The 27,955-nt window shown below is 48.7% G+C and overlaps 1 protein-coding gene across 7 annotated transcripts; it reads right to left on the minus strand.

The window, feature by feature from the left end:
• Positions 1 to 733: 733 nt before the first annotated feature.
• On the minus strand, positions 734 to 27,955 carry DCTD (dCMP deaminase). 7 transcript variants are annotated; one of them, XM_041753126.1, is made up of 8 exons: positions 27,932 to 27,955; positions 26,207 to 26,321; positions 25,687 to 25,822; positions 4,925 to 5,041; positions 3,447 to 3,543; positions 2,172 to 2,277; positions 2,018 to 2,092; positions 734 to 1,639 (listed from the first exon to the last, which is right to left on the minus strand). In XM_041753126.1, exons 2-7 carry the CDS (start codon positions 26,312 to 26,314, stop codon positions 2,057 to 2,059), a joined length of 600 nt encoding a protein of 199 aa, XP_041609060.1. In that variant the 5' UTR covers positions 26,315 to 26,321; positions 27,932 to 27,955; the 3' UTR covers positions 734 to 1,639; positions 2,018 to 2,056. The 7 variants fall into 7 exon arrangements, with proteins under 7 accessions (XP_041609060.1, XP_041609059.1, XP_041609064.1 ...); XM_041753125.1 differs by having other exon boundaries at positions 734 to 2,092; XM_041753130.1 differs by lacking the exon at positions 27,932 to 27,955 and adding an exon at positions 27,717 to 27,847 and having other exon boundaries at positions 734 to 2,092.

A 27,955-nucleotide genomic window follows, 5' to 3' on the forward strand; every position in this document is an offset into this window, starting at 1 on the left:
GCACCCAACCACAGGCTGTCGGTAGAGGTGCTTCCTTCTCAGCAAGATCTATCTTTCCATTAACCTCCTCCCAACAGGGAAAAAAATAACCTCCCCCACCCCGATAAAATTCAATATAACCAATGGAAGAGAATGTAAGATGGTACCAACATGAAATAAATGAGATGCACTACTGGCTTATTAGCCCCTAGACGTATTTACAAATGTGACATCAAAATTACACAGTCCTTGCTAACAGGGCTCGTGACTCATAACGTGCAGCCACATAAAAATCTGATATATTTTCTATCTTTAAGTATCTTTACTGATTTCTTCTACAGTCCTTTTGTTTCTATGCATCTTAGAGCAGGGGGCAAGTGGTGGAGGGGGCAGATAAGAGAGGGGGGGAAAAGAGAGATTTAGAAAGAGAGTAAGGTGACGGAGCAGTAGGAGAAGACAGACCCAGAGTGTCACTGGGGCCCATCGGATGGCCGAGATGACCCAACAGATGGCTCGCACCTGTCACAAGCGGCAGGGCACGTGGAAGTTAGAGACCCTTCCTTACCCCCTCAACCCTTCCACAGAGAAGCATCTCCGCCCATCAGCCCTGCGGAAAGCGCACGGGCCCCATCCCTCAAACTGTTCTCTGAGCCTGAAAACACATGTAACGTGTTTCACAGACAATACAGAAATGACAGAAATGGAGAGTTAAGCATACAATTAGGATATAAAAAAAGAACACACTTCACTGTGGTAGATTTTAATAAGGTTTTAATAATCTTGGTAAGGAGCCACATTACAAAACGCCCCAGAATACGGAGTACAAAACCGCGAGCAAAAAAATAAAAAGGATTCATGAAAATGTTAAGAGCACTTTAAAACGGTAATCATCTTTAGGATAAAGAACCCATTTTCTTCTCAACAAAGCTACTGAGCGTGTTTAATAAAAATGAGAGGCGATGAGCGACGAGGTGCACAGGCGCGTCCCCCGTCGCAGTGACTGGGAGGCAGGTGAGCTCCGCCGCGCCGAGGCACAGCGCCAGGAGCACAGATGAGCCCCGTTACCGACGGATCTGGAATAAACCACCTCGAGGCAGGCTGGATTTCCTCACATTGCACGTACAAGGGAGGAATTAATTTACTCCCCGGCTGTGGAGCGGCCTTGGACGTGAACCGTGCTGGCACGTGGAGGAGCAGCGACTCCTCGACACAGGAGCAGAAGCAGGTGCGTGCGCCCCCTCCGTCCACACAGCCCTGCGGCCCCAGCAGGCAGGGTCTTGGGGGTGACAAGGGGACACAGGCTGTCTCCTCTGGAAACAACTCATTACTCAGATGAACGGAAGAGCTCCCTGTGAGGCACAAACCAGAAGGAAGAGGCAAAACCAACAGGGGTCCCCACTCCTGGAAGGACAATGTGCCACAGCCCCTGGGGGCGGGGTGGGGGGGCAGCAGGCCGGCAGATGCAGAGAAAGTGCGCCCGGTTCACCTGTGCCATTCCGTTTAGGATTTGGGGGTGGCTGGGTGGGGGGTCCCCTCAACTCCCTAAAGCAAACATTTCTGCATTAGCTACTGTCATGTGGGCCCTATTTTTCTCTTTCCAAGGGCACTACACGTTATGCTTCATTTGGGCCAGATGTTCACATCAGTGTGTCTGTTCATCCTGCCAGAAACATAGCGACAATTATTTATTTGTCCTTTCAGCACCTGTAGCAGCGAGGAGCGGCTGTCTAAAGCAGCAGAGCCACCAGCATCCCAGCGAACCCGGAGACCAAGGGGGAGGCGCCCCACTCCAGCCCTGTGCAACAGGCCATCCACAGACTCCTTTATTTTAAACCCTAAATCAATAGTTTAAACAGATGCAGATTCCATGTGACAAGAGAGACAGTGAGGAAGATTTGAGGCTTTACATTCTTTAGATGTCTACTTTTGCTGTACTGGCTATTAAAAAGTTATGTGTAACTGCAAGATGAAAGGCATTAGCAGCTTCTTAGAAGAGGATAATCCCAATCTTTTGGAGATTTAATGAGATGTAACTCACTGAAGCTTCTGGCTTGGCATGTTGTTAATTGAATCAAAGTCAATGACAATCTTGCTGCACTTTGGTGTGAATTTCCTAAACATAAGGAACAAAATATATCAAGATATTATCCAGCGAGTAGTTAAAGCAATTTGTTTACTTTGGCTTAACCTACATTTTCCGTGGGGAGGAAAAAAATTTCCCGGGATTCACTTGATATCTTATCTCTATAGGAGCCAATTATAGTGCACCATACCGAGAGGAACAGGAACCAGAAACGACTAAGACAAAAAAGAAAAAAAAAAAAGATGCATGGGGTGGCTCAGTTTGTATGTTCTCCAGCGAGCTGAGTTTGAGTTCATGAATTATCAGGGAGTCAAAGGATTTCTAACAAGTTAGCTGCACAACATGACACTCGATTACTAGTTTTCCCACCAGATTTATCTTCCTTCCTAAGAAATTTCTGCAGCCAACTTGAAATCGCTGGAAAGCAAGAGTAAATTTTCTTTTGCTTTTTGTACACGCCGCAAAAAACAAAACAAAACAAAAACAAACAAAAAACCCCAGCAAACTAGCTTTAGCAAGGAGTAATTTTTAAAGTCACATTCTAAGAATGCAGACATAAAATAAAACCATCATGTATTTTTACTCTTTAGGGTACCTTCTGCAAACAGTTAAAAGGACAATACCTGGGGACTAATGGTATTCTTTTAAAAATAAGTAAAAGTTAATATCTAATTATTAGTATTATCATTATGTAAACAATCTGGATTTGGAAGTCCCATAAGACACAAGAGCTCAAGAGATTCATTACACGTAACCTCTATCCCCAGGGGTGAACACGAGGGGCTGGGTGCGTCGCCAATTGCAGAACCTCACTGCTAACTGCAAATACCATCAACAAATTGCTTTGAAAGCTTTCAGTCCCCAAAGAAGTTTCCACCATGAATCGAAGTGGCTGAACGTACCTGCAAGTAAACATACCTCCCAACCTTGGCCTGGCAAAGATAATCATAAAAGTCGCAATGGCTTCAAATCTCAATCTAAAACGTTGCTGTCGAAAGAATTCCTGGTGTCTCAACCTAGCAGGTTTCATCCTAAATTCTCAATGCCAGGCTTGTTGTACGTTTGCAAAATTCACAAAGGCTTAATGTTAATAGTATGGAACTTGTGAATTTTACCATTTCTCGCAACCAGAATCATTTAGTCCCAGCCCCCGGAAAGCTTCTAATATTTAAGTACAACATCATCAGTCAGACTGTCTTCAGGTACTTCTGTCCCTGCTCTTAAAAACCCACCCCTCACATCATCCTGAGATCCCGTCACATGTAAAAAGATGCTTCCAAGTGTGGGAGTCAGACATCACGAGTAGAAATTAGACATCAGCCAAGGTCAAGGACGCTTCTTCATAGGCCTTCACCCGCCTTCTCCCAACGCTGCCCCAGCTTACCTGAAGGCCACCCCAGCCATATCGAACAAGAGTCTTGCAGCCGTCATCTCGTCACTATCGTGGTATTTATCAGACATGAAAATAACTTCTTTTATACCTTCAAAGGCAACAAGAGGAGCAGCCCCATTAGTGTACACACATACAGCTACGGCAACAGACGCACAGGAGCAGATGGAGCCTGTAGTGTCCGCGATTCATCACCTCTTCCGAGTGCGCTCGCACACAACGTCCACTTGCTGAAATACATATCTGCCCCTTCCCATACAGCAGACGATGGATTATATTTAATCTGCCCTCCAGTCTTTATGGATTTCTTTTTTAACAAATGCAAAGTGAAAACATGTCAAGTAGTCAAGCCTTGATCCGATTAACAATTTTTTTTTTTTTTTTACTGCAGGCAATCAAATTTATTTATTCACAAGGCACACAAGGCAACTACTCTTCACTTAAGAGGCTGATGGTTGGGAGGGAAGGTGCGGGGCGAGCGGCGTGTGCTGGGGAAAATCACAGGTAAGTGCCACCATGCTTCCAAAAATGGCTCTGCGGACCCATGCAGCCGGCTGCACGGCCAGCGGGACAGCAGATCCTTTTTCTTCTCCTGTCCCATGGGCCGTGTTATCTGGAGGGCCAGGAGTCTGGAGGGCACTTGAAACACCACCCTGCTCCTCCACCAGCCTCCGAAGGGTCTACAGGACGCTGGGGTCCGAGCTGGCCGAGGAAGACTCCTGGAGGGCCACGCACCACCGGGGAGGGAGCCCACGACCTCCTTCGACAGGAGCCCGCCCTGGATTCAGATCCACCCGACCTCTTCCCCTCGGAGACCCATGGGCTCATGATAAACAGCCCCTTTAAACCACACATCTGGCTAACATGATAAGTCTTTAAATCTCAAGCTGAGAGTTTTATGGAGATAAAGTGTAGCTGAATCTTAGATGTGACAGTATGAAAAAGGTGAAATATTCAGAATACAATGGTGTAGATTTATGGTAACTGTAACGTAACGAAAACTTAAAGTGGTACCATTCAAGTCTCATGACATTTATATGCAAAGATATGTTTAGGTCCTCAAACACCTACCATATATTAATACAAATTAAAATTTCATATACGGACTCCCAGCTGACCTTGCCTCTGACAGAAGTTCATTTCTCTCCCTCTCCCCCTAATCTATGCACAGTATGTCAGAGAATAGTAAATTGACAGTAATTATATGCAATGCCTGTGTTGTTTTTTGGCAGCTTGCAGTTTAAGAAGTTGCAAACTAAATTAAAAACATGCTAGGAATCACGGAGGATGCAATTAGTCTTAGAATACCTGGCAGCATTCAAAACCAAAACACAGGAAATCTCTTGCAAAGTTGATAGTGCAATTAATTTAGACCTAAACAATAGCAATTTCGGATCAAGCACTTCTGCAATGAGCTGCTGATGGGCAGGCAGCAATGCAAATGTGACAAATGGAACCGGCCCAGCTCCTACCTGCCTGGATGATGAGCTTTGCACATTCATTACACGGGAACAAGGCGACATACATAGTACAGCCTTTCACATCGGCTGAGTTTTTGTTCATGATGGCATTCAGCTCGGCGTGGCACACTGTGGGTTTGGAAGAGAGAGAGAGAGAGAAACTTGCATCACAACTCATAAGAAGTAAGGCTGCTAAAGCATGCCACCCCCACCCCAAAACATACATAACACAGACTCGATTTTTTTACAAATTGATTAAAACAGAGAAAGTACTCCCCAGTACTTTCTACGAGTAGAAATTAGACATTTACCAGATTTACTAGACATTTACCAAATTAGACAATTACCAGATGAGGGCCACGTGGTCTGAGAGGTTGGTGATTTAGCAGCAAAACAGTTCGGTGGCCGCGGCCCTCCCTCTGTAAGCACCTGGAGCAGCCAGCAGAGGCCAAAGTCAAGTATCTTCACCCACCCTGAGCACACAAATAGCTCAGGGTTTCACCAGCCCCAGGGGTGTGGAAGCATGCACATTAAATGGCTCATCTGTGTGTTGACATGCACACGCAGGGATATTTGCTGTGACCGTTAAGAGCGCAGGGTGTGATGTGAAGAGCAAGAGAATGAGGAAGTGGGGGGATCCCTGGATGGCTCAGCGGTTTAGCGCCTGCCTTCAGCCCAGGGCATCGCCCTGGAGTCTGGGGATCGAGTCCCACGTCAAGCTCCCTGTCTGGAGCCTGCTTCTCCCTCTGCCTGTGTCTCTGCCCCTCTCTCTGTCTCTCATGAATGAATAAATAAAATCTTAAAAAAAAAAAAAAAAAAGAATGAGGAAGTGAAGCTGAGCACTTCTATCTCGAGGGATTTCCTTCACCACATGGTTCTGGGCCCACACTCACGCCAGGAAGATGCTGACAGAGGACCACTGGTTTGTTTTATGTAAGGAAAGCCTTCATCCACTTAAACAAAAGTCATGCTCTTGTTATATGGGCCCATCCCACCAACTGGTCCCCAAACAGTGATCCAAGGTCGTTCCCAGACTTGCTTGAATTCACAGTTAAAGGGAGCACCCTCCTGGCCACCCCTGCAAACCTGTAAGCCCAGCCAACTTCCCAGGGGTTGGGTGGGTGTCCCACTACCTAAGCCCTCAAGGAAGTAGAATCCCCTACCTGTCCAGGAGGCCCCTATATTGCTCTCTTACACTGTTATTTAAGTGTCTGGGTGTGTTGCTAACACTATAGTATAACCTCCCCCGGGGGTTGGGGGGGCAGTGATTTGCAGATTTGTCTGCACTCGTCTGGGGTGTGGCCTGGGATTAAGAGAATGCCCCGCATGATTCTAAGGCTCACACACATTTCACAAACACATTTCCTCTGGAAACTCCTAGGGGACCCAACACACACTAAACACACAAGTGCTAAAGCAAATGTTTGTTGAACAAATTAATGACAATCTGGCCGTGGTCCCAATCATACAGAACTGCCAGAATTATAAATATGGGGCCCTCAGGGGGACCCCTCCACCCTCTCCAACCCACCAACCTCCTGCACTCAAGTGTCCGTATGAAAGTATGGAAGCCTTAAATGAAAAGCAGCCTAAACTCCCAGCTCACGTACATTGTAGCCATGACATAGGCCCTGATCACCCTCTTTCGGTGCCCAGGCATCCCATTTTCAGAACTGTAACTGTGTGATGCTGCAGGCAAAAAGCTGACCTGGGGGCCCTGCCGGGACATGTGGGGGAGTGCTCCCTCCAGCCCATGAATGCAATGACTGAGGAGGTCTTTGCTGTGTGTGGGAATGAACAGAGCCTTGGTATTGTAAGGAAATCTAAAAAAAAAAAAAAAAAAAAAAGTGCTGTGCTTAATCAGATCACAGCCCATCAGAGAATAATCCCTGCCGGCCTCAGACAGACCCGAGCCACCATCCCAGAGAAGATGGGAGAGAGACAAGACAGGCTCTCTGGCTTGGAGGCCTTGGGGACACTGGCCTCAGAGAGGCCCCCCTGGTTCAGTCTACTTCCCCGGTGACCAAGATGTTCCCAAGCTGGGATTAACACTGCTCGGTGTTAAAAAGAATTAGATGTAATTGTTTCTTTTATTTCCCCCTTGAGGGCAGAGACCAGTCATCCAGGTTCTCTAACTCCCCCAGAGTCTAATGCGATGCCATGAACATAATGGGTGTTAAATATTTATTGAATGAATAAAGGAGGAAAAGCAGATTCCAATTATTGGTGGTGACTTTGGGAAATACAGAAAGTCCTCTTAAATTCAAATGTCAAGAGTATGCTTTCCCATCTAATAAATATTTTTTGATGGTGTTGGTATTAATCTTCAGAACTGCAGAGTTTCTGAGTCTGTTCGGGGACAGTTACACCATCGTCTTTTCAATCTCTAAAAATGGTCACATGGACAGCAACCATCGTCCTCCAATTCATCTGAGGCCGTTTGGGATATAATTTAACATCGTACGGTCTGGATTCATTAATGAAAATTACCACATGAAACAGAATTCTCTTGGGCCGCATCCACTATCCCTGTATAAAAGGGTGGTTGATAGAAATAATACATGGGGTCATAAACAGAATTCCTTCCTCTTAGCCACAAAATCACAAGAAGAAAAATACAAAGCTTCTTGTCAGAAACATGAGGTCTACTGGGCTGTATGAACAACTGAGGGTCAGGCACACAGGAGACTCATTTTTTTTTTTTTTTTGGTTTCTCCCTCTGATCTTTATTTTTTTGCTTAAATTCAATTGATTAACATAGAGTGTATTACTGTTTTCAAAGGTAGAGTTCAGAGACTCATGAGCTGCATATAACACCCACTGCTCGTTATCACGTGCCCACCTTAATGCCCATCACCCAGTGACTTCATCCCCCCACCCCACCCCCTTCCAGCAGCCCTGTTTGTTTGCTAGAGTTAATAGTCTCTTATGGTTTGTCTCCCTCTCTGATTTCATCTGGTTTCATTTTTCCCTCCTTTCCCCTATGATCCTGTTTTGTTGCTTAAATTCCACATGAGTGAGATCACAGGAATAATGTCTTTCTCTGACTGACTTATTTCATTTAGCATAATACCCTCTAGCTCTATCCATGTCCTTATAAATGGCAAGATTTCAATTTTTTTTTTTTTGGATGGCTGAGAAACATTCCATTGGTTTGGAGTCTTCCAAGACTCCTTAAAAGGGACCATTCAGTCCCCAATTCTACAGATCCCAAACTAGTCAGTGACCAAAACAAAGCTCAAGTTTGCCATCCACATTTGACTTCTCCTCATCTCTGTGCCCCCTTCAACTTGTCATCACAAACACCCCAATCCAGCCTTCCCCAGACCCCCCTGGCCCACCAAACCCCATCTGATTAACACCAGCTTCCTTCCTCGGCCTACACCTAAGAGTCTGAGGAGAGAAAGCCCAGCCCAGGGAAGCCCCTGCCACCTCAGCTTGGCCCCTGCCCAGGTCCATCTGTCTGATCCTGAGGCCTGAGAGGTTTCTGGCCGCTCCCCACAGCCTCCACAGCTCCTACCCGTGGTCTCCCGTCCAAAAGCATCCTGCCTTTCTCCTCAGGACTGACCCACGAGGGAGGCACCATCCCGTCAGCCTCAGACCTCCCTCCACACTGTGCTCTGCTGGGTTGGTTTCTGGTAGGTCAGCCAGAGTGGAGCCTGGGGACTCCTTTACCAGGACTTGCCAACCACACTATCAGATGACAGGTGACTGCCAAATCTGCTTCAGGCCAGAGGCTAAGAACCTTCCCCGTACTCCCCACCTCCCAGGCAAGGAGGGAGGAAGAGCTTTGCGGCAAGTCAGCACCAGGTTCAGGGCCCAGTTGCCACTGGACGCTGTGGGGCCCTCGATGAGGTGTGTCCTTTGGGTGCGCAGGAGTAAGAGACTGAGAAAGTACATTTCCAACTAACTAAATAAAAGTGAGTTTTGAAACATCAAGTAATCTAATTTCTAGCTTTTTCCTATCGTGTGTCCAGTTGCCTCCCTCCTTCCTCTAGAACAGCTGATCTCCAAGACAGGCTCTCAACAGCAAATCAGGAGCCTTCTCTCCTAAGGCCAAGGGCACCTGCAGCCTTGGCCTGGCTCCCCTGGGGACCGCCCCAGGTGGCTCCTCCCTCCTCCCATCCTCTCCATCAGAGGGTTTCCTTGGTCTCCACTCTCCATCTTCTCAGCACTTCAGATCTCTTTTCTTCCTTTAGAGATGAAATTGTCCTGCCTACAACTGCAAGACTAATTTATTTTTTAAATAATCATTTCTTGACTTCATAATGTATATACAAACCTCTGTTTTTTGCTAAACCAATACTTTACAAATTATAGGTCAAGAAATCAGTGTAGTGAGTTACAAACAGCTTTTCTCCCCCTTTTTAACGAAAAGGATGAAAACAGAAGAATCAGAATGGGTCCCCTATGGCAAAGGTTAAGTCCCGTTCCTAAAAACTCTAAGGGTGTGTGTTGTGTCTCAGGCGTGAACTAAGTTTGCTGGGCTGCCATGTAAAAAGTGTGTAAAGATGGGGGCGCTTGGGTGGCTCAGGAGGTTAAACCTCCAACTCTTGGTTTCACCTTGGGTCATGATCTTGGGGTCGTGGGATCAAGCCCTGAGTCAGGCTCCACGCTCAGTGTGGCGTCTCCTTAAGACTCCTCCTCCTTCTCAAAAAAATAAATAAATACATCTTTTTAAAAAAAAGTGTGTAGCAATGGAAACCTGTTGACTTCTGTAATATGTTCCTAGTAATATTTACAACCACTGGAGAAAAAAAGGCTGTGATTTGTAGAATCTCCCGATTTCAGTGTTGTGACTACTCGCGTTTGGCCAACTTCAAGCTCCCGGCATGACAGAGTTGGGAAGAGAGATGCAGGAGCTGCTCAGTGAGCTGGCAAGAGCTAGCTCCCACTCACATCCCTGGATGGCCTTATCTACACCCAAACCCAAGGCCTTTCTGGTGGCAGTCTGCCAACAGCTCTCCACTTGAAACCCTCTTAGGCACCAGATCCTGTGGAGCCTTCTACACCTCTGTGGGTCCTTTGGGGGGCATTTCGCAAGGTTTGATCCTGCTCTTCACTTTTTCTCCTGTAGTCACTATGAATTCATGCATTTGTAGGTTCTCAAATGGCAGATCTATTTAGGAGAGCCCTGGAATCTACAATTCCCAACCAGTGTCCCATCTTCTCCTCAGGCCCTTGCTTTGGATGGTCCGAGGTTTCTCTGTAACTTTTCTCACTATGATAAACACTTTGCAGATACCTGACAGAAATAAATGAAAAAATAAATCAATCTTTTTCTAGTGCTACTATTTTTATTCTGTTGCCTGGCAAGAACTGCAAGAAGAGCTGCAAATATATGAGAGCAAAAACCGACCAATGAGGAGTGCTTCTGTTCATGACCTTGAGATGTACAGTTTTTATACCTGTAGTAAGAACAGGACCAAGTATCCCAAACATATGCAGTCCCTAGGAAGTATTCATAAGATAACTAAATTGTCCAAAAAAAAAGACAAAATTTCCAACTATCTACCTAAAATTATGCATCTATGACTAAGCAATAAGCAAAAGAAATCTCCAAATACTGCAAGTATATTTGATAAGCATGAAGAGAGACACAAAACCTTTCCATTATTCTCAACATCGTTTAAAAGGAAAAGACTCAAATGCTGAAAATAATCAGATTAATGCTTATAAAGTTCTTGATTGCCAGAAGGAGAACCTCTGTTTCAGGTAATTATAAGACAATTCATATGCTTTGGTCTTTTTTTTTTTTCTTTTCTATTACTAACTGTCAGAATTCAGAACTGCATTAACCTTGGACCACTGAGAAGAGATTGTATAATTAGAAAACTGTATTTTTCAAATTCCCTCTTACTAGGGCTTGATTAATCCTCACTGTCTCAGGTAGGCGGTTCTCTAGAAGTTTGACAAATTAACAGGATATATTCCATCCTGGCTAGATTTAAGAGATTCAACGTTTTATAGATTTGACTTTCATCTCATTTGATACAAGACTAAGACAACTAAGACAACATCTCTTTTAGATAGTACTATCATTACGGTTACTTAAATAGGTTTTTTAAAAAGTCTTGAATGATGCTAAACAAAGGCTAACTGTGGCACAATAATTTGGTGGTAACAGTGTGGCTCTACCCTCACCTCCTCTCTGTGTGCTACTGGGCCAGGATGGCAAATACTGGGCCTCACAAAATTTGGAGTCAGGAAAACTAAGTTTCTCTTCTGGTTAAAGAAACTCTACGGATTGGTTAAAACTCCCCATTTTTAGTGGTACAGAATGTGACCTGAAGAAAACGAGGGGTTTCCTGCTAAGGCTGACCTGAAACGGGGTGGGGGGTGGGCAGGCTGGTGCAGCAGCTCCCTTAGGGGCGGCCTGGAGGGTCACATGTGGAGCACCTGCTGCCCCTCCACCGGTTCCTGCACCGCCTTCCGCCAACTCTCTCCAGGCTGGACTGGACGAGCCTCGGCAAGTCACCGGGGAAACAGGCCTCTGCCCAGACCTCGAAGATGCAAGGACAGTTCACTAGCTGACAAGCCAGAGGGACAGGACTCAAGGACCAACAAGCGTCTGTTTCTGGCCTTCCAGAATCAAAAGGCTTCACCCTGCAATTAATAATTGACATGACATGGAGCCTGCTTCTCCCTCTGCCTGTGTCTCTCTCTCTCTCTCTCTCTCTGTGTCTCTCATGAATAAATAAATAAAATTTTAAAAAAATCTGACGTGACATGGGGTACCTGAGTTCAAAGTTGACCTGTGCATTTTTAAAAAATAGCTCAAACGTTCATTTTTACGAGATATTCCACTTCTATTCTGCTGACAAAGCTTGTTATCATTACCTCTTGAAATAAGGACGCAAGTGCTTTCATTCCAGGGGCCCCGTCGCTGCCAGAGTCCCTGCACCCCCACACATCTCTCTGCCGGGGCTCAGGCACCCTGTTTCCTGTGCTCAAAGCCCCACGGATGTGCAAAGTCCACTGATGGGTGGCTCACGTACTTGCTTCTCTAACAGATCCATTTATGGAACTGGGGCTTCTGGAGCTAAAATGGAATTTCAACTACTTATTTCTTAATTATTGAAAGATATCCTGACAGGGCCTCATACATCACTGCCAGCCTCCAAAGTACCTATCCTTCAAGTCAATAATTAACAATAGAGTAGCCGCTACATGTAAGCCCCCTGCCAACCTACCACCACCCCCTAGAGCACCACCCCAGATGTCACCGGTGTTCACTTATTACGGCAACCTGAAATCCCAAACAAACAAATGTTCCTAGAATTTAGCCCCCAGGCGAGGCCAACGCTCTACCTTGTATCTTCCCTTCACGAAGCTTCCATATCTGGAAAGAAGTAACCAGACTTGGTATCAGAGTTTTCAAAGGATTTGAGCTAAAGGCGGCATAGGAAGGAGGAACACCTTGGAAACGACAGCTGCATCATGTCCTGAAGACAACTCCAACCACATAGGCCCAGGGACCACCTGCAGCCTCTGCTCCTCAACTGCCCCAGGAGTGCCTCCCCCCCCCCACCCCCGTAGTCTTCCTCGCTGACACCTCCTGGCATGCTCTGAAGCATATCTCACTCTCTGGGCTTTTCAGACGGAGCCAGGGGAGCATCCTTCTCTGTACTAGGCGGCAGCAGGGAGGGGAGACAGGTTTCAACTGGAGGCATTTCCCGCAGGCGCATAGGGATGAGTTCTGGCGGCAGGCGGAGGGCTCACAGGGCTGGGCGCTGCGGTTGCAGGAGCAAGTGAGCCCAGTCCAGGAGCACGGAGAGAGTGAAGTAGTGGGAAGAGGAGGAAGCAAGGGGCTAAATGCACCGTTGGTAGGTAGATGGGGCACTGGATCTTCCAGGGAATGGTGTTTCTGTGGAAGAAAGGATCTGGGTTGCAAATGGCTTTTCAGAACAAAGAGGGTCTACACTGTGGGCCTGGCCCACACAAGCGTGCAAGTCCCGGCCTCGCTCAAGGACGGACAGGAATCCCTTCCTATCTCACAGGCTCACGATGAAAACCACGCAGGGGAAGTGGCGGGAAAAACCTCTGTGACCTATCAAGAACCGTGCAAATAACGCCCATACGACCAAGAGTCGGAACGGGGCTCGTTGCCCAAGAATGGACAGCCTCACCCCTGCCTGGTCCTCACCGTCATGAAGACGCAGGGGTGGCAGGTGCCAGGAAGCAGGTGCCAGGTGCCGCCTCACCTGGCCACGCCGCAGCTGCTCGCTCCCCGTGCGTGGGACCAGGCCCCCCTGCCACCGGGTCTTTCTGCCCAGAAGGTGGGGCCACTGGGCCTCACGACCTTTTCTGGCTCTGATGGCCACATGGTTCCAGTACAGGGACCATTCTTATTGCAGCGTTAAGTTTGCGGGTGAGAATAAGAACAGGCAGAGGTGAAAAGGCAGAGGAGCCAGCGAGTCTGTTCTCTAACCGCAGGTGCCCAGACAGGGGTCTCTAGTGGGGGGATGGCCGGTCACTCACTGGCAAGGCAGCCTGATCGGCGAGTCTCGGGGCCCGCGGGGGGCAGCCTTACCTTCCCCCCACTCCTACGTGCCCCTCGGTAGACCAAGGCACCCGGTTCTGGGGCCCAGCGGATGGCTCTTGCCACCCCTGGCTTGTGCCCTGCGGGTCCCCTCGGCCAGCTACACCTCCCAGGCCCGGGCTCCTCCACCCACTGTCCCTGGACCCAACCCCACGGTGGAGCCTCAGCCCCGGGCCTGGGAAATGGGCAGAAAAAGACCCGTGGTCGTGACCAAGGCCCGCGGAGAGCACAGCCCAGAGGAGCGCCCCGGGGGAAGCCCGTGCTCCCTAAGCCCTCCTGCCCCCCTCCTGCCCTCCTCCTGCCCGCTGCTCAATCGGAGAAGAGAGAACACGTTTCCTTTCCTCTCCCTGCTGCCCCGGCCCGGCCCCTGCCCCCTTCCCCGCCGCCTGTCGCTAAGGCTGCTGGCAGCAGCTCATGCCACCCAGGGGAGCCACTTAGCCCCAATGGTAGTGCTTAGGGCTAAAGAGATTTCTGACTGTGGTGTTTCCATTATTGACAATAAAGCCCCCAGAACTCTAATTACATTGCTTCCCCATGTGCTAAGGGCACACAATCAGGTCAGAGGGAGGAGGGGCTGGAAGTGCTGCAGGTCCCCAACGGGCAAGCCGGCCCCTCTCCCTTCCTACTGTTCCCCTGAAATACCTGTTTGATGCCGAAAAATGTACTCGAGAAACATGAATAGAAACACAACACTCATCGCTGCGTGACAGCTTTGTGATGCAAATGCACACTGTGGATTCGGGGCTTCCCCCACCCCCCTGGCGCTAATCGCTTTCAAAGGGTACGCTGGGACCGAGCACTGGAAGAGGAGTCAGGACTCGCGGTCTAATTAATTCCGGCTCTGCGAGGCCCGCCTCAGGCAACTCGCTGATCTTGTTGCGGCTGCAGAAAATGGGGCTTCACCGACCTGACTCAGGCCTTCAGAGACGAGGCAGGAGCTGGTGACCCTGCCCTACTTTTCCAGGACGTGACTCGAGCAGGCCCTGCACACTGCGCACAGCGCTGGGCTCCCGTCCCCTGTGGCCGTGCCCTCACGCTGCCCCCTCCCCACAATCCTAAGCCCAGGGGCTGTAAGGGATCACAGTCGCCCCTGCACCCCCATGGGTCCCGGTGTGGGCGCCCCCCCGCCACCCCGCCCCAGGGCCCCTCTTGTACCACTCATCAGGGAGCCTGCGAGGCCACCCCCTCCCACCCTCGCAGACCTTCCTCCTTTGCCCTTTCTGGATTCATCCATCCCCTTGTGCAGACGAAGAAAGCCTTCTCTGGGTCCATCTCCCAAGCCGGCCACCACCCTCTATTCCCCCCCGCCCCCCCCCCGCCCCCACCCCTCCACCCCCGCTGTCCTCACAAACAGCCTGAACTCACCCCTGCACACCGTCCCCTCCGCTGCTGTCCCTCTCCAGCTGGCTTCCACCCCCCTGCCCACGCCGGCTCTCCAGAGCTGCTCTCGGGCAGCGACAATAGCAACCTCCAGGTCGCTGAACACCGAGGACGTCTGTGACCCTTCCTAAACCTCTCAGCAGCCTTTACCGTGGCTGACGGCTCCCCCCTCTCCCCGCCCTCCTCCACCTGAGTGCACCCTCCTTCCCTTCCTCCTCCACCCAACCTCTGAGGGTTCTCAGAGACCAGCCCCAGGCCCAGCCTTTGCACCCTCTCCCCACATCCCCTTATCCATTTCCATGACACAATGTCACCCGGATGCCAAACATGGCCACACTGCAACCCAGACCTCCGTCCCCACTCAATGCCCAACTGACTACATGACACCTGAGATCTCACAGACATATCAGCCTCGAGGTCTAAATCTTCCCCCCACACCGAGGTGCTCAGGCTGGAACTCCCTGGGGAGCCAGGTTTCCCTCTGTGACCCCCTGTCACCCAGCCCTCTTGATGCTGCCTCCAAAATACACCCTAGACTCATCCATTTGTCTCCATCTCCAACACCCCCACCCCTGTCACCACAGTGACACATGTGCCACAGTCACCTCAGGGCTGGCATCCTCATTTCCACTCCTGCTCTGAACCATCCCCTCGTCCCCCACACACCAACTTAATCTTGTGATAACTCCTTACCCCATGGCCCTCAACCTCACCTCATTACTCTGACCTTGACCTTCACCACGAAGTGTGGGCCAAATTCTTTCCCTCCCACACGAAGCTACAAACACCTTCCCACCCCAGGGCTTGCACCCAGCACTCTCTCAGTGAGGAATGTCCTTCCCAGCCCCAAACACTGACTAGCCCACCTTGACCTTGGGAATCCAGCAAATCCTTCAGCTCTTCACCTCTAGAAGTCACTTCCTCAGAAAAGAATATTCAACAACATCCGATTACTTCAGTGAGGTGTATCCCCACCACTGTTAGTCTGCTAAGTCCTTGAAAACACGGGCCTCGTACATTTTATTTACTACTGCAGCGTGCCTGGCGTGGATGGAACATGCTGAGTGAATGAATGACCACGGGTGAACATCCTCCGAAAACTGTCTCACGATTATAAAATAAGTTGTGATTCTTAAAAAGGAAGTGACTCATGAAGCCCACCCATCACCGACGACTTAAACAAGAGAACAGATGAGTCATTAGTATTTATCTCAGTTCCTAAAAAGTTGTAACTCACTTGCAGAAGGAAGAATGACACTGAGGAATTTTGCTTTTTCACCTAAACTCAAAATTAATGGCATTTTGAACAAAGCCTTTTAATTGCAGAATTAAAAAATTCATGCTCAGTTATCATATTCAATATTTTAAATTTACCATGGCATCTATCATTTGGAAGAGGCACAGAGATAAAACTTACACCTCCACTAATGAGCTAGGGCCGACCCTCCGGAGAGGAGAGCGGGAGCAGAGGGAAGAGCGGTCCGACTCCCTTGCTCCCACCAAGGAGCTGCATAGCTCCATCCATCTCGGGATTTCCTGGTGCCCTGTTGCAGGAAACAGTCAGGCTGATTCACAAAAAGATTTCTGAAGCCCTTCCTTTCCCTTTGGCCTTAGAATAACCTCTTGTGTCAGAGAGTTCTAAACCTGCCTCCTCGATTCATAGATTTTCTTGCACTTTGATGTGGGGTCTTTTTCTATCCTCCAACCTTTTTCCATCTAATGCCTTCAAATCCCCACGTTTGTGGGGTGACCTGTACTCTCCAACCATCCCCTCCCGCCTGTGCGCTCTGTCTCTGTGGGATTCAGAGTCATCTTAGAACTGGGGCAGAGTTCCACCGCTGGAAGGACAGAGCGAATGAAGCCTGCTTCTCTCCTTGCTAATGGGTCCACTCACACAGATGCGTATCCTCTGTGTGTCACTGCCACCAAGGGCTTTTTACAGCTCTGCAGCTTTCACCCAGTAAAGCTGCAGAGCCCCCTTCAGTCCTGTAAGCAGAGCAATGGCACCCTAATCTAATGCAATCAAAGCTATACTGCTTGATTGTTCCTTAGAATTCTAGCACTGAGGGGAGTCCTCGGGGATCATTTCTTTCATAAAGATATTGAGGAATAAGTGTCAATTTATTAACAACCCCACAATGCCTGGGTGTAAACCCACCACACCTGGAGCCTGAGGTCTGGGTTTTTGTTTTAAGCACTGTGCAGGCTTTCTTAGCTAATGTGTATATTAAAGACATACAGATAATCTCATCCAAATATTTTTTAAAAAGGTCCTAAGGAGGAAAAACAAAAGCAATATAAATATCTGCAAAAATCTTCAGGAACCAGGTTGTATTGCCTATGTCCAAGAGCAACCAATATACACCTATTTTTTCTTTCTTTTTAAGATTTTATTTATTTATTTTGAGAAAGAGACCAGGAGCAGGGGAGGGGCAGAGGAAGAGGCAGAAGCAGACTCCCCACTGAGCAGGGAGCCTGAAATGGGATTGTTCCCAGGACCCCGAGATCAAGACCTGAGCTGAAGGCAGATGCTTAACTTACTGAGCCACCCGGGTGCCCCAATATACACATATTCTACTTTAATACCAGTATTAATAAAGTATACAAAAGATTCTTTCTTGATGGAAAAAAAAACTCAAAATAAGACCTTAGTCATTCAGGCTGACTTAAGAGAAGATGAGCCCAAATCAGCAAAAACAGATCTATAATAAATCAACAGAAGGCTAAGGAAGCCCATTACTGGCAGGTGCCCCCTGCATCCCCTATGCATGGTAGCCCAAAGTTCAGAGCCAAGACTTACCGAAATTAAAAAATTAACGAAGTTCTGTTTACCACAAGGAATATCCACTTGCGCGCAGAAAATTAATGTGCTCACATACTTAAAATCTAAAATGGGTTGAATGCTGGGACGCCTGGGTGGCTCAGTGGTTGAGCGTCTGCCTTTGGCTCAAGGCGTGATCCCGGGGTTCCAGGATGGAGTCCCACATCGCGCTCCCTGCATGGAGCCTGCTTCTCCCTCTGCCTGTGTCTCTGCCTCTCTCTGTGTGTCTCTCATGAATAAACAAAACTTTAAAAATAAATAAATAAAATGGGTTGAATGTAACCCTGAAATTGTATTGATAGTATTAAATTTCTCAACAAAACTTTTATTTTTAGAGACAGTACAAAGATAAACTTTAGTTCACTTCCTGTTCACTAATTTGGAAATCACTACCCTTGGATTATTGAATTAAGGTTTATTCCAAATTTCCATGAAGTAAACTGGCTCTTTATAAAATACACACAAATGTGTGTATTTTTATGAGTAGGATGGATCCCTATGGATGAGCATTTTTGGTTTTCCTACATACGCTTTTCTACACATGCTTTTCAGAACTTGTTACTATCTATACATGCTTTGTAGATATTCCTAGTAAAATAGTAACCTCTAGCTCTTCAAATATAATTAACCCTGAATCTATAGATTAAAATATACAGACAAAAGGGTGCCTGGCTGGCCAAGTTGGTGGAGTATGTGACTCTTGATCTAGAGGTCATGAGTTCAAGCCCCACAGTGGGCATAGAGATTACTTAAAAAATAATAACCAATAATAAAATAAAAAAATACATAAAAAAAATACATAAATAAAAATCAAATAAATTAACCCTCCAAAAATCATGATTTACTCTTCTCTTAAGACTTTATGAACAGTTATACCTGAACATGAAATATCCTTAAAATTAAGCTGATTAATTTCCAGGGGGAGCCTCAGACATAGGCTGTTGTATTTCCCCATTTGTCTAAAGCATCACACAATGAAACCTGAGTTTGTCCCTCGATTCATAAAAATAATCTTTATTTCTTTCCGGGGTAAACTTGCTCAAAGGTTTCCCATTGATTACATTAGTTATTTTGTACAAAAGATCCTCCTTAGGCACAGTGTCAGGGCCATGACCGCTCAGAGGCCGAGCAGCGGAGGGACGGTGAGAATCTGCAAGGGAAATTAGAATTCTGTAGGAAAAGAAACAGCAAGTCATCAAATCCACGGATCTGCCTAACAAAACCGGAGGGCGTTCAATTTCAGCTAGCTGAAGGAACAAATTTGATCTTAATTACGAAGAAGCTTCTACAAGTTTTGAGGAAGTCACAGCTTAAGAAGGATCAGTCGCCGAACTTCTTGATAAATTAGTTTCTCAAGACTAACCTTTTGGATGCCAAAGAAATATATCACATGCGTGGCAGTCAGGAAAATGTCAGTGTTCAAGGGGGTAAGGTAAATGGCTAAGTAATCACGAAAATGACATCTATGCATGCTTAACAATATGCTAACTCTCAAAAATAAAGATTACATTTAAATATAAAATGTAAAGAAGCACCGCCACACTCTGGCGAAATTGTTGAAAGTTGCTGTGCTCCACAATGCTGTTATTAATGCCAGCACTGTCCTCCCCAGCATCGTATGTTTTTTTTGAGATTTCCTGCAGAAACATGAACTGACCCTGGTTGGAGCCCCACATCTCCATTTCTGCCTGATGGATGCATCTAGAGCCTGGCTGCCACCCACTCTCCAGACATCAGGACCACGATCCTTCCATGATGAACAAGTGCGGTGCAGCAGGCAAAGAAAGCAACCCCAGCTTCTTGATTGATCGGGACAGAAGAGGAGGCCAGGCAAAGAGGCAGGCTCGCCCACACGTCCATCACCGACAGGACACAGCATGACAGGCTTCATGGGCATAGGGAACACGGTTTTAAAAATGCCAAGTTTTGAACAAGGCCTCTCAAGGATGAAGGATGTCGATCCCACTCCAACTCTCCGGTCTGTAAACTATGTCACCAAAATGCGTTATGAAAACTCAAGGAGAGCGTGATACCTGAATTAGCACGAGTGTTGTACCTCCATTTAATAAAATTGGTATTTTGATTAAATGTGCTCCATTCTAATGAATTTCACAAAGAGAAAGGAGCTTAAAAAAATGTCAGCTGAATACTTCATCCTCCGTTTAGCAACCACTCCCTTCCTAAAAATAAAAATCTTCCAAAGCTTTTTTATATGGTTAAATTAGATCAATCTGCCACTTCCCAGTTTTTTAATTGTCATTCGTGTGAAAAGGTGTCACTTTTAACGCTGACTTCTTCCTGCCACTTAATGTTACCGACAGCATTACTCTCTTTTGGATTTTTCAGGAAAAGAATGAGATAAAAAGCAGTTTCCGTGGCAGGGGCGGGGGGGGGGGGGGATCTTCATTTTCCATATTAATACTATATTATAATCAAATAGTTTCATGAAGTTATGATCCTCGGGTTGGAAGAACAAAAAACACCTTTTAAAAATGCCTCTCCAGAGACACAGCCCGGAAAAAGCTCCATCTTCCTATTATGTTACAAGTATTCTATGCTTCCCTCCTTTCCACACAGCGTCAATCAAGACTAATGAGTCTAAACCTACAGAATTAACACGGAGAATTGAATTGTATATGTTATGGGTAAACCCAAACTTAACACAGAAATGTGAAAAGCAAGCCCCGTGCATTTGGCGCAGGCCATCACCACGCGAGCCCTCGACCTGCTGGGTGTCACTTCTTCAACTAAGCCTCTGCAAGCTCAAGTGCTCGGCGAAAAGGAGCAAATGCGTGGTCCACTGTGCTTCGAGCTAAGCAACCTTCCAGGAAAGCTGAATTTCCAGGCCCCACAGGAGAGACAGCTGACCTCAGAATTGGGAGACGCCTCCCCGCCTGTGTGGCATTACAAAGGATACTTAACGTTTCTGGGCCTTTCCTTTCCCCTCCATAAAAGAAATGGACAGGCTTAGACTCTGTAGGCACCAATTCGGAGGCACTGCTATGGCTGGGTAAGGAGCACAGACCACACACACTGCGGGAACTTCATGCCCAGCACACACATGTGCCTTATCTACACACACAAAAATGCGGCTTGATAAAGTTCAGAGTAATGGAAAGCGTTACGGGCATCAAGTAGCTCTTGTCATCCACGGATTTTCTCAAAGATGCCAATGGGGGTGCCTGGGTGGCTCAGTTGGTGAGGCCTCAGACAACTGATTCCAGCTCAAGTCCTGATCTCAGGGTCATGAGATCGAGCCCTGAATGGGGCACCATGCTGGGCACAGAACCTGCTTAAGATTCTCTCTCTCCTCCCCCACACAGGGGAGGGCTCTCTCTCTCTCTCTCTCAAAAAAAAAAAAAAAAAAAAGATGCTAATGATCTCACACTTATGTGTGGAATCTTGAAAACAAAATAAACATACAAAAAAAGCTCACTGATGCAGAGAACATATTGGTGGTTGCCAGAGTTAGGACCCAGGGTAGGAGTGGTGAAATGACTGAACAGGGTCAGAAGGTACAAACTTCCAGTTATAAAAAAAGTAAGTCTTGGGGAATGTGACATACAGCATGGTGACTACAGTAACACTGTATTGCATGTTTGAAGGTTGCAGGTAAGGTAGGTCTTAAAAGTCGTGGGGTTTTTTTTTAAGTTTTTTTTTTTTTTTTTTTTTTTTGAGAGAGAGAGGAGGCGAGCATGAGCAGGGGGAGAAGCACAGGGAGACGCAGACTCCCCTCTGAGCAGGAAGCCCAACGCAGGGCTGGATCCCAGAACCCTGAGATCACGACCTGAGCTGAAGGCAGGTGCTTAATGGACTAAACCACCCATGTGCCCCGATTTTAAAAGTTCTCACACACATGAAATTTTTTTGTAACAATGTAAGGTGACAGATGCTAACTGGACTTACTGTGGTGATCATTTTCCCATGTATACAAATAATAAGTCATTACGTTGTACACATGAAACCTAATATTATGCTACATGTCAACTGTACTTCAAAGAAATACAGGAATACTTTAGCATTATATTGGGGTCCGGAAGGGTTGTTGATATTAAAAGGGGGTCCTCACCTATTTAAAAGAACTAGGAAATCACTGGTCTAGAACTCTAGATGCTTCCTAAAGCTCCTTTACAGGGATTAGCACATAATCTATCTTTCCTCAGCAGCTCAACCACCGTTCATGTCGGTGAGGAAAGAAGAGTTAAAATTAAGCCTACTCAGTTCCAGACATCATAGCTGATTTTTTAAATTATGACTTAAAAACGCAAGTTAAAAAAAAAGAAAGAAAAAAACCCCTGCATTTTGGCCAATTATCACCAAACATTTCTATTACATCCAAGGCTATCCAAACATTTATTTCTCTGTGGCTCAAAATCCCTTGAAAAAACAAGACTGAGGGCAGAGTTTATATAACTAGTCATCGTTATTTAGACTTAAAGCCCATCTTTACGTGTATTATGACGGCAGTAACACTACATGCCTTTTAAAAAGCATTTAATACCTTCTACGACTTCTTTGCTACATCAAAGTACAAGTCTATTCTTGTGAAAGAAAACCGTCATTCTAGCACAGCCTCATGTAAAATGAATAATTGATAAGCAAGGGCAAAGAGCTTTGAAAACCTAGAAGTAGCATATGGATAGTACAAAATAATGCAGAAAGACAACCAGTGTCCTGAAACTCAGCAACTATTCATAAAACAAAACATAACAAAACAGAAAAATAAAAAGTGCCTGGGTGGCTCAGTCGGTCAGGTGTCTGGCTTCGGCTCAGGTCATGATTCTGGGGTCCTGGGATGGAGCCCCGTGGCTGGTGGGGGGCAGGAAGGTTGTCTATCCCTGCTCAGTGGGAGGTGTGCTTCTCCTCTCCCCCTCCCCTGCCTTCCCGTTTATGCTCTCTCTCAAATATATAAAATCTTAAAAAAAAAAAAATCAGTGAGGTTGGACAAATGCCTATATGGGGTTTGTATTTTTTAAATTCCATTGGAAAGGAGCTCTGAAAGTACTGCCTCCAAGTTGGGCAAAAGCCAATGTGTAAGATCAAACACAATCAGCTATTGCAGAAGTTACGGAGCACTGCGAAGTCAGAGGCTGCCCATGGGCAGCAAAGCCTTTGGCCTCTCAGTCATTGCCACCCATCTGCCTGGGGCTCACAGTGAACCAAGAAGAAGATCCAGGTCCTGCCAGGACAGTCACTCAGGAACAGAGGAGGACTCCTCTGTCCCCGTCCAACCACCAGCACCTTTTTACTGGGTAAAGAGGCCTCAGTGGGGCAGCCGGGCAGCCACAAACTCCTCCATTGGGCAGGAGGCCTGAGGCTTCAGCAAGTGAAATAAGCATCGTGGTTTTCACACCTCCTGGCGCAGACCTTGAACATGTGGCCCTTTGCACTCTTGAACTCCTACATGGGACAGTGACCCATACTGTGAAAAATCACGCTCACATGTCCCTCCAAACAACTGATGATTTCCCTTCTTTCTAACCATGGAAAGCTTACAGAGTCACAACCAGGAAGATGACAGAAAGTCTCTAAAATGGGGCAACTGGGTGGCTCAGTGGTTGAGCATCTGCCTTTGGCTCAGGCCATGATCCCCGGGTCCTGGGACCAAGTCCCACATCGGGCTCCACACAGGGAGCCTGCTTCTCTCTCGGCCTGTGTGTCTGCCTCTCTCTATGGGTCTCTCATGAATAAATAAATAAAAATCTTTAAAAAAAAAAAGTCTCTAAAATGAGTTAGCACGCGATGCATTTGATGCACTCCACGCAGCTGCCCCGCTAAGGCAGAGAAGTCAGTTCTACTCTCTCCCGTCTGGGACGGATCCTTCCTTCTCCCGCCAGCGGTGGAGTTAAAAGGACTGACGATGGAACCCCCCAATCACGGAGCTCTGCTTTATTCCTGGAAAACCCAAAGCGCTAGGCAGCCGCCCTCCCCAACCCTGCCCTCATGTCGCCAGGCCTTCCTCACCTCCAGGCAGTCTTCTTTTTCTTTGGAAAACACAGCAGTTGCCCTGAGGCAATTTAAAAACTCATGGGGCTTATTGAACATGATTAAAACATTAGTAAAAATATTAGTACATAGTAGTAAAAATATATAAATTCGGCTACATGTAGACTTGGAATTCTTGAGAAACCCCCAGAGGACAGCCTACCATGGAAGAGTCAACAAAGCAGAAAGGTCTTACATCACTCCGCGACGCCTGCTTCCTAAAGGCACGATATTTCCCATCTGGATGGCCTTAATCTACTTTACTCCCAGCAGAGGCGGTTGGTTCATTTCCAGACATAAACACAGGTCCTCACAATACGAAAAAGCCAGCAACTAGCGTAGGCAGCTCCATTTGCCTCTTTTAGAGCATCAGTTGCATATTCTCCAGGGAATTAAAGTGAGGTTATGGCTTGTCCCTCCCGGCCTCTGAAGTGGTTCTCCTGAGTTCAGATATTCAGCAACTTATAAGAAACATCCTTCCCTAATTTAAATTTGCAAATCAGAGGGGATAGTGGGTGGCTCAGTGGTTGAGCCCAGGCCTTTGGCTCTGGGTGTGATCCTGGGGTCCTGGGATTCCCGCATTGGGCTCCCCATGGGGAAGCTGCTTCTCCCTCTGCCTGTGTCTCTGCCTCTCTGTGTGTCTCATAAATAAATAAAATCTTATAAAAAAAAAAATTGAAAACCAGAGCTGGCCAAGCAAAAGGTTTTGGGTTCCACGCATCTGGGTTATGGTCTGACTACCGTTTAGCCCCTGCAGCAGGAGGAAGATACGGAATCATCCATTTCCATTTGGAAAGCAGTTAAGGGGACGCCTGGGTGACTCAGTGGCTGGGCACCTGCCTTTGGCTCAGGTCGTGATCCTGGGATCCAGGATCGAGTCTTGTATCGGGCTCCCTGCAAGGAGCCTGCCTCTCTCTCTCTCTGTCTGTGTTTCTCATGAATAAATAAATAAATATTTAAAAAAAAAAAAAAGGAAAGAAGTTAGGATTCGAAGCCAACAGCCAAGAAATAATTCTTGATATGTCTTTGGTGTAAAAAGGTGGTTTTATTAAAGCATGGAGACAAGACCCGGGGACAGAAAGAGCTGCCCTGGGGTCATGAGGAGCAGCCTGTAATATACCTTCAAGTAGGGAGGAGGTTAGGGATATTAGGGATAGGGTAAGTATCTGAGGAATTTTGGAAGCAAGGTTTCCAGGACCTTGAGGGGGCTGGCCATCGTTGGGGAAAGGTCACTTATTACCGTGTAATAAAACCCGAGTCATGAGCCCCTTCAGATGCGTATCGGAGGGCCATGTGCTTGGAGATGACTGCTAACCTGTATCTTGGTGGGTAGAAATAAAGGAAATTTCTAAAGGAATTTGTATATGTTAGGGTAGACTTACAGGATCCTGGGAGTTGCGTTAAGATCACCTTTTGCCCTTAGCCAAGTATCACCATGGAGGCAGCTGAGTCCCTAGAAGAATGTCACTCTGCCTGTTTTGAGAACTTGTCAACGGGCTGTAGGTAGTGAGGAAATTTAATGTTTCTTCTGCCTTTGTTTCCCACATCACAGCTCACAGCTGTTTCCTACTCCTAGGAGATGAGCTTGAGACTTCCTCAGTAGGCAGAGGGGCTGAATGAACCCTGCTTCTCATCAGAGCAGAGCCCTGGCCAGTACTCGGTTAGCCAGCTTTGCTTCCAAGTAGCCAAGAAACCACCCGCACAGCCACCAAGCACATCCTCAGCTATCTCCACCAGGCGCCGGGGCCTCTGCAGAGAAGGCCACCATCCATGCTCTGCAGGTGCACGGCCTGGCAGGTGCCAGGGAAACACAGCAGGCCCCCACAGGCAGCAGATCCCTGGCGCTCAGGGCCAGGCTGTGTCACCACTAACACGCTTCCATTCATGGACTCTCCTTGACACGTAAGCATCAAGGGCAGGAAACGGATTTTTCTTTTGTCCGGCTATTGAGGACTAAAAAGATACGATACCTTCTGACCAACTACCTTATCTAAGCACCACCAAGGCTATACCACGAAGCAGAAGGAAACACGGAACAGGCCCTACCGTAAGGGTATTTGGTATCCAGCTTACTCGCTGCCGTCCTCTCCCAAGGCAAGTGGTCATCGCTGCACCCATTTGGCATTCCGTTATACCCGATGCCGACAATCTTGTTTTCTGCATTCACGATGCAGGCTCCGACCTAGAGGGAAACGTGCCCAAAGGCTTGGTGACTTTGAGCGGCTGGTCTGCCCCTGGACACCAGAAGCTTGCGCAGCTCCAGAGTTGAGCATGCGGCTTTCAGCAGTGTGTTAAGTGCTCTGTGTTGTGTCTCCTTGCTTGCTTTCTGTGGCAGCCCCCACAAGCCAAGGAGAGCAGAACCCTTCACCCCAGAGGGGATACAAGAAGTCGAGAGCGGTGGCATGTGAAAAAAGGTAAGCACACAAGGGATGCAGCACAAAAGACAGATTTACTCTGCCTTTGAGTTGCCAGGCACCCACCGAGCGCTTTCCTTCTGTAATATGTTCGTTTCCAGGTATCTCTGTGTCTGTGAGTGTCCAAAGATCCTCCTACAAAAGTCACTTACCTGTGAATTTGGATCTTTGCTTCTCTGTGCAGCTAAGAAGGCCACTGCCATGAAATACTCAGGCCATTCCAAATAGTCATCACGTTTTTTGCAGGGAACTTCACTCATGCTGGGTCTAGAAGGAAAACAGCGCTTGAGAGAAGCAGCATTTTGGTCCACCTGCTTCCCAGTGCAACGCAACCACATCTAAACTCTGATCTGCAAAGCCAGACAGTTTCAGTTACATTTAGAAATCACAGATCACGGGGCCCCAGAGAGCGAGTGGCCTTGAGCGAAAATATTAAATCATGTCACTATTTCAGAAGTTCGGATTTGGCACGTCGTTTCACATTCCCAAATATCACATCTCTGTGCTTTCTCATAGGATTCTTTTTTCCCAAGTTATTACACATGCCTGCCCTGCACGCTGTTGTCACCTGTCACCTCTTGCTCCTACGAAAGGGAGTCAGCGGGAGGGGGGGGAGAGGAGGGACATTCGTTGGTCACGTACTATCCCGCACTGTGAAGGGTCGTGCACATCCTCTGACCCAAGCCTCATTCCTAGCAAAGGAAGGAACATCCCGTCCTACAGGGAGTCCCCGGAGCCCCCAGGACCGGCATCCAGGCCAGTCCGTTCCGCCGGAGTTGTCTCAACTCCGACACTAACCGGATAATCTGTCCCTTTGCTGTCCCCCTTCGCTTCGAGTCCGGTGACTGAATCAAACCAGGAGAAACCGTGAGAAGCAGCGTCAAGCGCTCCTCTAAGGCCAAGTCTCAGCGAGGCGGGCTCTAGTCCCTCCGTCCCGGCGGGCGCGGGCGCAGCCGCAAGGGGCCTCCGACCCGCGGTCCGACCCGCAGTGCGACCCGCGGAGGCCGCGGGGGGCGACTCGGGGACCGGCAGGGTCCTGAGGCCGCCTGGGGAGGCCCCGGCACCGGGGCGGAGGCGGGGAGGCCCTCGGCGCGAGCCCTGCGTGCCCCCCTGCGCGCCCCCGCCCCCCTGCGCGCCCCCGCCCCCTGCGCGCCCCCGCCCCCCTGCGCGCCCCCGCCCCCTGCGCGCCCCCGCCCCCCTGCGCGGCCCCCGCCCCCTGCGCGCCCCGCCCCTGCGCGCCCCCCTGCGCGCCCCCGCCCCCCTGCGCGCCCCCCGCAGGCCTCTCCGCGCCCCCCCCGGGCTCGACCGCGCGGGCCCACCCCCGGCTCAAGGCCCAGACGGGAGGGGGAGGGGAGGAGGAGGGGGAGGGGGAGGGGGACGGCGTGGAGGACCCGCGGGGGCCGGGGGGCTCTCCCCGGTCTGCGCGCACCCCCGCCCCCCGCCCCGAGGCCCGGAGCCCGGCTGCCCCGGGGCACACGTGTCCGCCCCCGGCCCCGCGCCGCAGCCCCACGTGGCGCAGGAAGCGCCCGCGCCTCCGCCTCCGCCTCCGCCTCCGCCTGCGGCACCGGCCCGGGTCGGCTGCCCCGAGCGAGCGGGGCTCCGGGAGGGGGCGCCCGGCCCGTCCGCGCCCCGCCCCGCCCCCCGCCCCGTCAGGCCGCGCACCCGCCGCGCTGCTCCTCCGCTCGGTCCGCTCCAGGCCCCGCCGCCGCCGCCGCCCGGGGAGGAAGTCGGGGGAAGAGGCGGGGCCGCGCGGGGCCGGAAGGTGCTGCCGCCCCGCGGCCGAGCGCTCGGCGGAGGGGCCCGGGGGGGGGGGGGGGGTCCGCCGTCGGGGCAGTTTGCGTCCTACCACCGCCCCCACCCCGGGGTGCACCGCCCACCTCCAGCCCTCGCTCCGAATCTGA

Source organism: Vulpes lagopus, chromosome 4 (genome assembly GCF_018345385.1).
Source record: "Vulpes lagopus strain Blue_001 chromosome 4, ASM1834538v1, whole genome shotgun sequence".
NCBI lineage: Eukaryota > Metazoa > Chordata > Mammalia > Carnivora > Canidae > Vulpes > Vulpes lagopus.

Coding starts and splice junctions, on each gene's coding strand:
- DCTD (XM_041753126.1), bottom strand. CDS start 26,314: ATGAGTGAAGTTCCCTGCAAAAAACGTGATGACTATTTGGAATGGCCT. Junction 5,042..25,686: donor GGATACCAAATACCCTTACG/GTAGGGCCTGTT, acceptor CCAAACCCACAG/TGTGCCACGCCGAGCTGAAT. Junction 3,544..4,924: donor AAAGCTCATCATCCAGGCAG/GTAGGAGCTGGG, acceptor TTGCCTTTGAAG/GTATAAAAGAAGTTATTTTC.